Source organism: Fundulus heteroclitus, chromosome 12 (genome assembly GCF_011125445.2).
Source record: "Fundulus heteroclitus isolate FHET01 chromosome 12, MU-UCD_Fhet_4.1, whole genome shotgun sequence".
Taxonomy (NCBI): Eukaryota; Metazoa; Chordata; class Actinopteri; order Cyprinodontiformes; family Fundulidae; genus Fundulus; species Fundulus heteroclitus.
Genome location: NC_046372.1, coordinates 12,531,820 through 12,544,948, shown reverse-complemented (window position 1 = coordinate 12,544,948; position 13,129 = coordinate 12,531,820). Strand labels below are relative to the sequence as shown.

Below are 13,129 nucleotides of genomic sequence, written 5' to 3'. Positions count from 1 at the left end.
TCAAACCTACGCCCATGTATATATATATATATATATATATATATATATATATATATATATATATATATATATATATATATATATATATATATATATATATATATATATATAGTTCAGTTGCTAGAAGTTTGGACACCCTTGCCTTGTCGGCTGCGCAGCTTTATACGAGGACTCTCCCTCTGAGTGGGCGGGTCGAAAGTCTCATCAGGTTTACAGGAAATGTGAGTATCAGGAAGTAGACAGAAGTAGACAGTGAGATTTGTTGTGTCGCCAAAATAACCACCGCATAGGTGAAAATATCCAGAAAACACACACAGACAGAGACACCGCAGAGTTTAGAGAAAGTCCAGGAAGACGCTGCAGAGGAGGTTTAAGGTAGGACTTTGGCTGAAGGCGCAAAACAACTGCTGCAGTACTCTGTAATAACAGCTAACACACGGACAGGAGACGCGTCTTCACAGGGCACAGATTTGGGTTTAGACAAATGTAAAGTTTAAAGTCTAAAGCTGGGAAGCGTGCGGTTCCTGTGCGACGCAGATGAATGCAGTTTATGAATCAGACTCATTCCGTTTACGTTCAGCATCGCGGCTTTAACGGCAAAGTTATTTATTTTCATCCAACTAGTAAGTTTGTCACTAACAGGAAATGTGGTAGGCATCCCCGATAACATAATAAGACAACGTATATGGTATACGAGCCACTTTTTAGTAATAATATCAGTTTACAATGCCTTTATAGGCATTACAGCAATCAAACCCTGTCTATAATTGCTTACAAGTTTGTTGCATTCCCCTTTTGGTATTGTTGACCATTTATTGTTGGCAAGGATCTCCTAGTCTGAGTTTGGAAAGCCTCTCTGCCCAGGGGTGCCGCTGGGAATTATGGGCCCTATAACAAAAAATCAAAATCATCCCAAAACCTGATATAAACATATCAAATGTTCTTTTTGGGGGCCCCTGTCAGTCAGGGGCCATTGGAATTGTCCTGACCTTTCCCCCTCATACAGCGACCCTGTCTCTGCTATCACCCTAATGTCCAGTCCTCTCCACAGAGTCTCCATCAGGTTAGAGCCAGGACTCTGGCCCGGTCACTCCAAAGCATAAATATTACTTCCTGTCTGAAGACTACTACTACTTGCTTTACTTTTTTTCTGTTGTTGTTGTTGTTTTCATTTTGGATTTTTTTTTTTCAGGATTTAAAGGATTTTTTATATTTTCAGAATACCAACTCAATTACTCTAAAAAAAAAAAAAAAATAAGAATACAGTGCATGAGTTTGAATTTTTAGAGGACCCTCTAATCTACACAGGGGTAAATTTGTACACACAGTGTATATTTAAGTGAAATGTCCCTTAGTTAGCTGCACACCTCCATCGTCACGTTTCTGGCTGAGTTCAGGCTGGATAGTTCATGCTCTTCTTTGCAGAATTTAAATTTTTGGATTTCCTGCCGCTTTTTTAAGTAAGGCTGACTTGAGGAAGGCCATTTCAGTCTGTTTTGCAAAGTACAAAACCTGTTTTTGCTGAAGCTGAAGAGTTTGGAGATAGCCCTCCTTGTTCATTTGTTTTAACCTACTTTGGGATACACTGGGAATCAAACAGCCCAGCAGCGTGATGCTCCCACCACAGCATTGACGATAAATTAAATTAGAAATCGTGGACAGCTACAAACTTCTGTCAAGCTCAAAGGTTTCTGGAGCATGATTTTCTTTCTTTGCTGCCAGTCGGTGTCGATGTCAAACTGTGGACAGAGACACTTTGATGTTCCAGCAGTTCACAGCAGGCTTGAACTTTGGTGGTCTTCCAGTTCTTCCTCAGCATTCAATTACCATTTTCTTTCATCTGAGGCAGCATTCTGGGCCACAACTGAGCAAATGTTTCTTAACAATCATTCAGGGAAAAAATAATATTTTTTCATCAAGGCAAGGCAAGGCAAATTAATTTGTATAGCACATTTTAGTACAAAGACAATGCAAAGTGCTTTACATGATTAAAATATAGGAAATAAAAACAGAATAAAAGCAAGTAGGAATAAAATGGGAAAATAGAAACTAAAAGCAAATATTAAAAACGGTTGGACTACAAAGTTAAACTAATGATGTTTCAGTAAAACATCAGTTGAACAGAACAGTTGAAGGCAATCCTAAACTAATGTGTTTTTAATCTTGATTTAAATAAACTCAGACTTTCAGCACTTTTACAGTTTTCTGAGAGTTTGTTCCAGATAAGTGGAGCATAGGAACTAAATGCTGCTTCTCCATGTTTAGTTCTGGTTCTAGGTATGCAGAAAAGGCTGGAGCCAGAAGACCTTAATGGTCTGGAGGGTTGATACACTGATAACAAGTCTGTAATGTATTTAGGTGTTTATTATTTGGTTCAAGTGCTGACAGTTCAGCTTATTAGTATATTAGGGCTATATCCATAATAAGTAATATATAGATTTTGTTTTTGCATAATATTTGGTACAGAATGAAGTAATAGATTTTATAAAGTATTAATCTGCCAATAAATGTTGAAGCTTAAAATACAGAACTTTGCAGAATCGCTAAAGGAACAGTAAACTTACATTTAGCTTATTTCTTGTGGTTGTGGGTTTAGGCGAGGAGGCCATGAATCGAATGCCCCTGCAGCAGCCGCAGACCTGCGGGCCGTGGGAGCTGAAGGAGCGGCTCGGCACCGGAGGCTTTGGGAATGTCACAAGATGGCAGAATAAGGTAAAGCCAATCAGCACCTAACAAAGTCTTATCGTTTTTCTCTGGCGATAGATGTGAAATGTGTCAGGAAAGAGGATCGGCATCAGTCCGCCAGAGACACGACTTTTCTGAGCCAGACTCTGTTTGAAGCCTTTTGGTCCTCATCAGTAGTTCTGAAGCTTTCTGAAGGTCCCGAAAGTAAATAGCAACGTTTTTTTCCATTGTCTTCATGATGTGAGGTATCTTAAGTAAACTTATTTTTTTAATATTATATAAAAGAACGATCCTTTATTTTTATGACACTATGTATCAGCAGCAAAGAGCCGACCAAGGACAACGTAAATCCAGTTTAACCCAGAAGAGTAAAACACTGAATCAAAAGATTCAGATTTTCTCCCTCTCTTTCTAACGTCTTGTAAATGTAGTACCATGAAAAGATGCAGCACAGCAAATTCCGTCTTCAGTAATCAGCGTTAGAGTCTGCACTTCTATTCGTGTGTAAAAAGAGAGGACAGCTTCTGCTTTTTGACGTTTCAATGCAAGATGTGCCTGCCAGACAGTGGAGCTCGTGTTTAAACAAAACGAAATCTGAAATGTTTAGCTATGACTACAGCATTGACCCAGGAATAGAAACCGATGTTTAGCCGATGTTGGGTTTTTTTTATTACACGCTTTGAATAGAGAGAAAGAATGACCTCAGTCCAGGAAACGGTACTTTTGCTGCAGCTGAAAGAGTTTCTGTTGTCATGATAAGTCATAGGATGATCAGATTATAGTGTTGTATTACCAGTAAGAGGGCAGCATGGGAATCTGAACGCTCTTTCCTCTTTCTTTTGTTACAACTGTGCGTTAGCTGCATTACTCACCCTCACCTTTGTGGCGGGCACCGAGCCAGAACGCAGCATCCTGTGGAGTCACTACAAACGTTTCTGAGAGCGTCGCTAACAGTTCCTGTAAAATATTTCACTCCGATTATAGTTTCTTTTGCTCTGCGATTACACTAATGATCTGGCGCAAGAAGGATGTGTGTATATTAAATCTTGTTTCCTTTATAATCAATGATGCTATAATCAAAGTAGTACCTGTCTGTGGTGCTGCACCCCGGGCTTCAGGAAGACATTTTCCCGGCGGGAGCTGGCTAACACCACTGATGCCGTGACTAAGCATCCTGCATAGAAAGTTTCCTGTCGTCCTGCATTAATTACAACACTGGGTTATAATTAGGCGATTGAACACAGCGTGGTCTGGGATTTAAACAGGGAAGCAGGATGGTGGGAGAGGAGTGGTACCGTTTCCTTGATGAGAAACAGGTGGTAGGATGGAGCTGGGTGGGTCATTCATTTTGGAAATAGACAATACTGTACATTCACCAGCGACTTCATTGGTTGTACCGGGTTAGGCCTTCCATTTGCCTTCAGAGCTGCTCTTATTCTTTGTAGCAACACTGAGGTAAGGTTAAATAATGCTCATTTGGTACCAAGGGGCCCAAAATGTTCAAGGTCAGTACCCCACCCCTATGTGTCACACCACCACACAGTGGTCTGACCCATTAAATAAAAGTAGGGCTGCACAATTAATTGCATTTGCGATATTATCGCAACTTAAAAAAAACACAATATGCATATCGTAGAGTTTTACAATTTTTGGCTATTTAACAACCAATGGATCAGACGCGTCCTTTAGGCGTCGGTAATGTGTTTAAAGTGGATTTGCCTCCATATGGAAGGGAAGAGAGTTGCATCAGTGAGATCATCCAATTTTTTTTTTTTTTTTTTTAGAGTTTATATAATCATACTTTTTTTTTACCAGAAACCTTCAGGAATCTCACTATGGCATGAAGTAGCGGTCTAACAGTTTAATACATAGACTGTTTGTTGGTTGCCCTTTATGTCCAACAAGGATTGATGTCCGACTCACAAAGCTATTCTCTTGAGTAACAATATTCAGATTAATAAAAACTGTTAAATTTCTTATTTTAAACAATCCTTGTTTACAAAACATTTTTATCTAAAGGCCACTTTTGTTGCTTGTGGTCAATGCAGAGAAAAGTGAAAATTAAATCGCAATCACGGTTGAAATATATCGCGATTTTGATTTTTGGCACAATCGTAGCGCCCTAAATACAAGCCAGGATGGATCCCTGCTGTTCTATGCCACATTCTCACACTACCCTCTGAAAACTTCAGCTGAAATCCCGACTCATCAAACTAGGCAAAGTTGTTTCAATCTTTTTATTGTCAAAATTTGATGAGTTGTAGTCTTAGAGACCTATCCATTATTTGAGTTAACAAGAAATTCAAATGTTTCACCTAAGAATGGGGCTAAGCAGTGGATGTGCAGTTTTTTAATTTTCAAGGAAAGCATTTGAGCCAAACAATTAGACTTATCTTTAAAATGTCAGAAGAATGCTGTGGCTATCAATATGGGACTTTTAAAATGTATTTGCATGTTTTATTTCTTTAGGTTGAGCTTATTATGAATAATCTACATTTTTTTGCATGTGAAGTCACAACCAACTCAGCCAAAGTTACAAAGAATGAACTTTGTTTAGTCACACTAATATTCAAACAATGTTATTTGAACTTGAAGGGGATTTTTCTTTCTCTCTTCCTGCTTAGAGAACAAGAAATGAAACTTGCATTACTTTGCATCCACTGTAACTCCACAATAGAGAGACTAAAAATGTTCATGCTCTCGATTTTTGGTCATAGGGTATTATTAAAATGAACTTTCATTTAGAAAGAATCTTATTTTAACTTGGTTTACTTGTATAGCATTAATTAGCAACAAAAGTCCACTTGAGGGAAATTTGAAAAGAGACTAAAAGTCCCATTATGAAAGATTCAATTACTAAATACAGCTGGTGAAGTCAGTATTTAATGCCTCGATGTTTTTCTCAGATTAAATATTCTGATGGGGTCACTGGCATAAAATGCTGGCAGCAAACCCGTGTAATCCAAACATAGCAAAACACACTGAAAGAAATGTGTGAAATACTTTATGCAAATACTTTTTTATGACAACTCCTGAAAAGCGAAACTAGTCACATGCGTTGCTCATGTGTGATTTTGACCACAAAAACTGCCTTCAACTTAAATGATCTGGGAGACATTTCTACGCGCTCTGATGTTATTTCCTTAGATTTTTAATTGGATACAAGTCAGGTGATTGACTGAGCCATTCTAGCAGTTTCACTTTCTTTCTCTGAAACCATATCTATGTGTTAGGGACTGTTGTCTTGGTTGGAAATCCACATTCATTCCAGCTTTAGATTCTCATCAGAAATCTCCTTGTACAGTTCTCCATTCACCCTTCCTTCAGTTATACCAAGTTTGCCAGAACCATGTCCTGTAAGCCCATCAATACTTTTATGTCTCCGTCAGCAAACTTCCCTTTCGGGATGATGTTTTTGGAGTGATGTGCACAACCGTTCTTCCTCCAAACAGAGTGTGTTCAATGGCATCCAAGGATTACAGCTCTGGTCTCATCTGACCAGACTGTATTCTGTTAGTTTTTCACTTGCTTGTCCAAATATTTTGCAGCATAATTAAAAAAAAAAAAAGGTTCAACGTGCCTTTTTGTCTTCAGTGGAGTCTTGTACAGTGAGTGTGCTTAGATGGCATAGTGGTGGTGTGCATTACGTATCGTTTTTATGGTACAAACTCTTATCTTATCCAGGTTTTCTAAACATGCCTTTGACTTTGGCTGCCGGACAACTCTTAAAAATTTGTTTAACTCCTCTGTCATAAATCTTACGAGCAGCCAAAGCTGTTTAATGGTGAAATTGTGCTTTTGCCAGTTCCAGATTATGACTCCAACAGCACTTATTGGAATATTCAAAAATTTAGAAATCGATCTGTAACCATTGCCATTAGTATATTTTTACAAGAGTAAGACTTTTTCGTGAGCTTTAATCACTTTTACTGGTATGTGCTGTACGTTGGTAATGAGAAAACCATGAATATTGTTTTGCACATGGCAGCAGGAATACTAAATGATGACAGTATGTTAGGGAAGATTCTCAGTCATCCAGGTCATGAAAAAAGGTTAAAAAAACAAAACAACTGGACTTCTATTCTGAAGACACTTCCCATCCTGGAAGCTTTCTCAATTCAAAATGTCTGGAGTAGTATGGCGTTCCAAGCTTTATAGACCTGCAGGCGTCGTTAGAGTTTCGATTCACCTGGAACTGATCGGCCCAACAAAGGAGAGTAATTAGGCTCATCGTTAGCCTGGCTCACAGGAGAAATGTTGTGGTCACACGTGTAGAGGTGTAAATAGGGGTGAAACTTGGCAGGAATCAAACCTGTGTTGTAAGTTTTTGATAGTTGAAACCTGAGCCCTCCCCCTCTGTTTAAAGTCGGTTTATAAAGCTTGGAACTCCACACTACTCCAGACATTTTGAATAAATAATGACAGATTACGACTGGATTCTTATTGCTTTCTATGCCTTTTTTCTCATCCGTCTCTTCCTGTGTTTAATACTTGTTCCCCCTTACCTTCCCACTTCAGTACACACAACTTAATTTGTGAACTAATCTGTTTTGTCTTCTTTATATGTGTGGATTTACTTGGCTTGTTGCTGGCATCTGGTGTATATTTTAAATATACAGTATATACTGCAAAAAACATGACATGTTCAGTATGCATTATACCCACACTCACAACTAGAACTGCTCTCATTTGAGTGCAGGTATGTAACAGCTCAACAATCAGATTAAGATTAAATCCAGTCACATGCATTCCAGTTTAAGTCAGTTAAGTACCTCCCAATTCTAACTACTATACAAATCAAAACAGTAATATTAAACAGTGTAGTAATAAAAAGCACAGTTTCTTTACAACTGTCACATAATATTACACAAAGAGCACTTTAGGATATTTTTTGTTCCTATTTGAAAATTAAATAATCTTATTTCCCGTTTATGAATGGACGTACCATCAGCTAACAATCATCACACTTTATAAAAGTGTAATTATCTTTAGTAAATCTAAACAACCAATGCCAAACTGAGTAAAAAAAAGTCCAGCCAAGGGCTTTATAGTGCTGATATGTGAAGGAGGATAAATTATTTTAGTGCTATTAGTGCATTAACAGGCCTGGATTACAGTTTGGTCATGCACTATTTGCATCTGTGATGCAAAGGCTCTTTAAATTTTGGGACATGCAAGCTTTTTATTAAACAACTGAACTGAAGCTGCAATGGGAAACTTAATTGGTAGAGAGAATATTGTTTCATTTTAATGGCTCGTTAAAACATGTAAGCTAAAGACAGAACAAGGACTGTAAGCTTTTGTTTCCGAGTCTGGAGAAATATTAGCGCAGAGTGAAGGGCAAATGGGGAAGTAATAAACGTGCGCTTAGTCCTCTGAAATGATGGAAACCTGAGTCTCTGTTTGTGCTTTCAGGACACAGAGGAGCAGATTGCTCTAAAGCAGTGCCGTCAGGAGCTGAGTGAACGGAACAAAGAGCGCTGGTGCCTGGAGATACAGATCATGAGGAGGTAGGATTCACCGTGTCGCGTAATAATAGGCAGGAAATACACCCTGCTTCAGTTAATAGTGGTTCGTTTGGCAGGCCAACCCTGAGAAGTGGAATAAATTAGAACCCTTGATGCCAACAAAATACCTATGAACAAACTTACTTCTGCTAGATTGTGAAATTAGTGAAAATTAACAGAAATCTCTCTTGTCAAAGCGAGCACAGGTAACATCCCAAAATCATGCACAAATTAACAAATGGATGTTCCCACAATAGACTGATCCTTATTATGTGCGTGAAAGGTGTGGCAAAATGATCAGCGGCGCTCAGAAGCACAGGGATCAGAGGTAAACAGCTGCTTCAAACTTTCAGAGCAGAAGCTTGAGGAAAAACTGAAGGCCAAGGGATAATAACTAAATAATGAGGAAAAAATAGAAAAAAGAACGAGGGGAAAACCGAGGAAAGCTCAATCGCTGATTTAAAAAAAAAGTAAAGGATTTTTTAAGTTATTATTTGTTATGAAATAATAAAGCAATGTAAACTAGTATAAAGTTTTATTTAGAAAAAAAAAAATTCAGAAGATTTTTTGGGCAAGAGTAGTTACCAGTTTACCCAGCAGTCACATTTTTGGACTGTGGGAGGAAGCCGGAGTACCCGGAGAGAACCCACACGTGCGCAGGGAGAACATGTAAACCATGCAGAAAGAGCTCAGGCCGGGATTTGAACCCAGGAGCTTTTTGTTGCTGCAAGGCAACACAACTGCACCACTGTGCAGCACCAGTCAAATATTTATTTTAAACATTTAAAAATGTAATAAAACGAATTTAAAAACAAATTGTAATACGATTAATGGTCACTTTTTCTTTAAAGTTATTAACTTATATATGTTCTTGCACATGTCTTTTTTTGCTAAACCTTTTTTCAACTACATATGTTTGAATGATCAAAGGTTCTTTTTTTTTCTTTTGTGTTTTAAACCAAACGTGTCGATGCTTTTAGATCTACGTCTGGGGCATGAGCCTCGTCTCGTTGGACATTTTGTGAGCCAACTCGGTTGCGTTCCGTGACGTCTTCTGTGTTTTCTTGGTTTGACGTTTTTATGTCCCAATCTCTTACTCAGGTTTTCTCCAAAAACAAAGACAAATTTTGTTTCCCTAAATAGAAAGGAAAAAAAATCATCCATTAAACAATTAAAGGAGCTTGGCTGTTTGGGTTATTTTGGTGACTTTGGTTATTTCGAGCGCCACAATGTTCCACCTTCTCGCTTTTCTACCCGTTTTTATAAGCCAAACACATCTGTGAACAGTTCACCCATTTAGGTGTCGGTCCCTGCAGTTGTGTGCCAGCTCGTGTGGGATGGGATGTTTGTCAGATGCAAAGTGTGCGTGTGTTTTGTTATATTTGATGGTGCAAACTCCTTTTTCCTCATTCTCACTTTAACAAGTGTGTTGTTTTTGCACAGACGTGGTCAGAACCGCAACGCCCCAAGCACCCACGCTTCCTTCGTGGAAAAACCACAGGGCAGGGGACATGGCAACATTAGCTATTATAATATAGCTGCTTCTTAACACAGATTTGCGTTTCCACTGGAAAACATCTCGCTTTGTTTGGTAGTTATGATGTGTTTATGGAGCTTGAATTGCCCTATTTCTTCATTTGCTGAAAGATTTAGTCAAACCATAAAAAAAACTGTTTATTCTGCAATTTCTCACACTTTCTATTTTCAAAAATGAGATTTCAAATGAGGAGACAGATCCAAGCTTAGTTATAGGCTCCTTTTGAAATAGATGAGGGAACTTTGTTGCTCAGGCTAGCATTATCTGGAATAAAAAAACAAACAAAAAAAGATTATATAATAAAATCCAAAACATTAACTTCCTGTTTTACATTTCAGTAAGAATTGAAAACATTCAGGCTGCAGTTTTCCTTGGAACGATCCTATGAGATTAGCACACGTTTTCTGTGGAGGGGTCTATCGTTCTTCTTGGCAGAAAGATTTCGACTCCCCTTTGCCGGATGGGAGAGTACGTTTGCTTGTATCAGAGTTGTGTGATTCAGAGTTTTCCTGTTGCCACACACGTTTTTGTCTTTCAGGATATTGTCCAGTCATCCCAGCATGAGGTCAGCACTGTGTCTTATAAAACGGATAAAAATATTTCTGGACGTTTCTCCCTAGCTCGCCCTTTCTGTGAACTCATCTCACAAGAAATCACAGAAGACTGTGCAGCTGTCCTCACCTTGCTTGATGATAATAACGAGGCAGCTAATGGTACCAGTACCAGGACCTTTTGGGAAATCATGAGCATTTCAATCAGTTGTCATTTCATCAGTTTTGAGCTTCTTTTTTTATCATTGTCTGAGCATTCTTTATAAATATCGTACTAAAGAGTGTCTCATAATTGCTTTCCCTACCAAGATTTCAAGCCTCTTTTCATGTCGGTGGTTCTGATTTTTTTAATAATGAAATATATTTTTATTTTGATATGTTGTGGCACTCCTTCTCATTCTTCGTCAGCAATGAGAGTTAATGATTATGCAGTCATAACACTGAAGCTCTGTACAAGAAGGACCAGAGCCGCCTCCACCTCCTGAGGAGGCTGAGGTCTTTTGGAGTGAGCAGGCCCCTGCTTAAAACCTTCTATGACTCTGTGGTGGCCTCAGCCCTCCTCTACGCTGTCGTCTGCTGGGCTCCAGGCAGCGCAGAGCGGGACAGAAAGAGGCTGAACAAGCTGGTGAGGAAGGCCACTTCTGTTCTGGGCTGCACTCTGAACTCTGTGGAGGAAGTAGCTGAGAGGAGGGGTGTTGTCCAAGCTCACATCCATCATGGAAAACACCTTTCACCCCCTGCATCAGACTGTAGAGGAACTGAGCAGCTCCTTTAGTGACAGACTTAGACATCCTGTGTGTAAAAAGGAGCGCTACCGCAGGTCATTCATCCCTGCTGCTATCAGACTTTACAATGCCACTGCACTATAACCTGGTGTAATAACACTGCAATAACTGTGCAATAACTATTTGATACCCTGTGCAATAATCCCGTTCTATATGAGCCTTCACATATTTCAGTTATCTCACTTATTTTATCTACTTATTTAACAAACCGCACTGTTTTTACCTGCCACAACTTGAATGTTACCTTAAAGCTCTTCTTCTTTATTTTATTTTTTTCCCATCCGCTGTATATATCTGGATGTGCTGTATATACCTCATGCACCTTTTCCTCCTTTGTGCACCTTCTGTTGCTTATAAGAGCCGATGTCACAAGTAAATCTCTCCATTGTGAGATCAATAAAGTTCTAACTTATCTTATCCAATCTTATTTTATCTTATCTTATCTTATCTTATCTTATCTTATCTTATCTTATCTTATCTTATCTTATCTTATCTTATCTTATCTTATCTTATCTTATCTTATCTAATCTTATTTTATCTTATCTTATCTTATCTTATCTCATTAAGGGCACTGTGTTTACTTTGCAGTTCTATGTGGGCCTTTTCTAGTTACGCTCGTTACGCCAAGTTATAAAACAGGACAAAGAAAATAGTTAATACGGTGACCAAAGCTGAGGTGCAATGGATCATAATATTTGTCTTTTCAATGCCAAAATATAGAGAACACACAAAAACTTGGTTTATGCTTCACCACGTAGACTAAGAAGTGGGATAACAGACTGTATACTACTCATTATCCGTCCTGAAGAACCAGCAATGAGGAGGATTCACAGTGCTGTAAATTCTGCCATATTTATGACCTTCACAAAACATGGATAAGTTAGTCATCTAAAAAAGCTTAAATTACACTCCTGATGAATATCTTCTATGAATCAGATACTCAGGGAAAAAAAAGCCTAAACCACTGCAGGAAAAAAAACAATGACAACAACTTTAGCCCATGTGGAGGATCGTCTCCTGCTTGATTTTAAAGTCGTCACAGAACTGATTACAAGCTTCAGTGTTAGAGTTTTTTTCCCTCCTGGTGCATCTGGGATTACTTATACTTTGTTTTGTTTTAAATGGATTCTTTCAGAGTTCTTAACCCTAAAAAGAAGAAATAAGACAATTTCCCCCTGGGATTCAACAATTTCCCCCTGGGATTATTAAAGTATGTCTGAGTCTGAAAAACACAAGCGAATTTATAGCAATAGATCAAAAGTCCCCAAAAAATATATGGAACTGATTATATAATGATGTGCTGCATAAAAATATGTTTCAACATGCCAATTAATTCCAGTCAGTGTGTGATAGTTGCTATAGACACTGAGTTACAAAATATTTACTGGCTCCATATGACATCCTATGAAGATAATAGTTTGTATCAATGTCTGGGACTCGAAATGTCAGAAGATTATTTTGTTTATGGAAAAATGGGTGAATGCATCTTTTTGTGTCGCTTCAACACGTTGAATAAAAGCATAAAAGTAAAGGCAAATCTACTAATATGGCCACTGGCCAGAGTCACAAGTACACATTGCTTCATTTGTTTGAAGCCAAGAAAGATGAATTTCAGTTTTAATGGAAAAGCTTTTGGCAAAACACTTCACATGACAAACCTGCGGCTCTGATGTCTGCTGCTTTGTTTTTCCTCAGGTTGGATCATGTTAACGTCGTCGCAGCACGGGAAGTTCCTGAGGGAATGCAGAAACTGGTGGTCACTAATGACCTGCCGCTGTTCGCCATGGAGTATTGTCAGGGTGGAGATTTGAGAAAGGTACGACCCTGGACATACCGTTGGTTTGAGCTCACCAGATTACAGCCCATAATCGTTCATGTTTGGAAGCTGAATCACACTGATTTAAAGATTAACCGTAGCTCTTACTGGAAGTGTTTGTCCAAAGCTTTAGGCGTGCATGTATGTGCATATCCCTTTGTTATGAAACTAAAAACTGAGCTGAAAATTTACCCTGCGGTTTTACTTTACCCTTCCTCAGTCCGGTTCTTCTTCTGACCAGCAGGTTG

General features: G+C 38.6%; 1 protein-coding gene across 1 annotated transcript in view; it reads left to right on the top strand.

The window, feature by feature from the left end:
- The first annotated feature begins 214 nt into the window (after positions 1-214).
- ikbkb (inhibitor of nuclear factor kappa B kinase subunit beta) overlaps positions 215-13,129 on the top strand; it is a 29,297-nt gene continuing 16,382 nt past the window's right edge. Inside the window, exons 1-4 of the mRNA XM_012865640.3 lie at positions 215-375; positions 2,597-2,712; positions 8,101-8,195; positions 12,761-12,881. Of these exons, the coding sequence (XP_012721094.1) occupies positions 2,608-2,712; positions 8,101-8,195; positions 12,761-12,881 (321 nt within the window). The 5' untranslated portion in view covers positions 215-375; positions 2,597-2,607. The remainder of the gene's footprint in view (positions 376-2,596; positions 2,713-8,100; positions 8,196-12,760; positions 12,882-13,129) is intronic.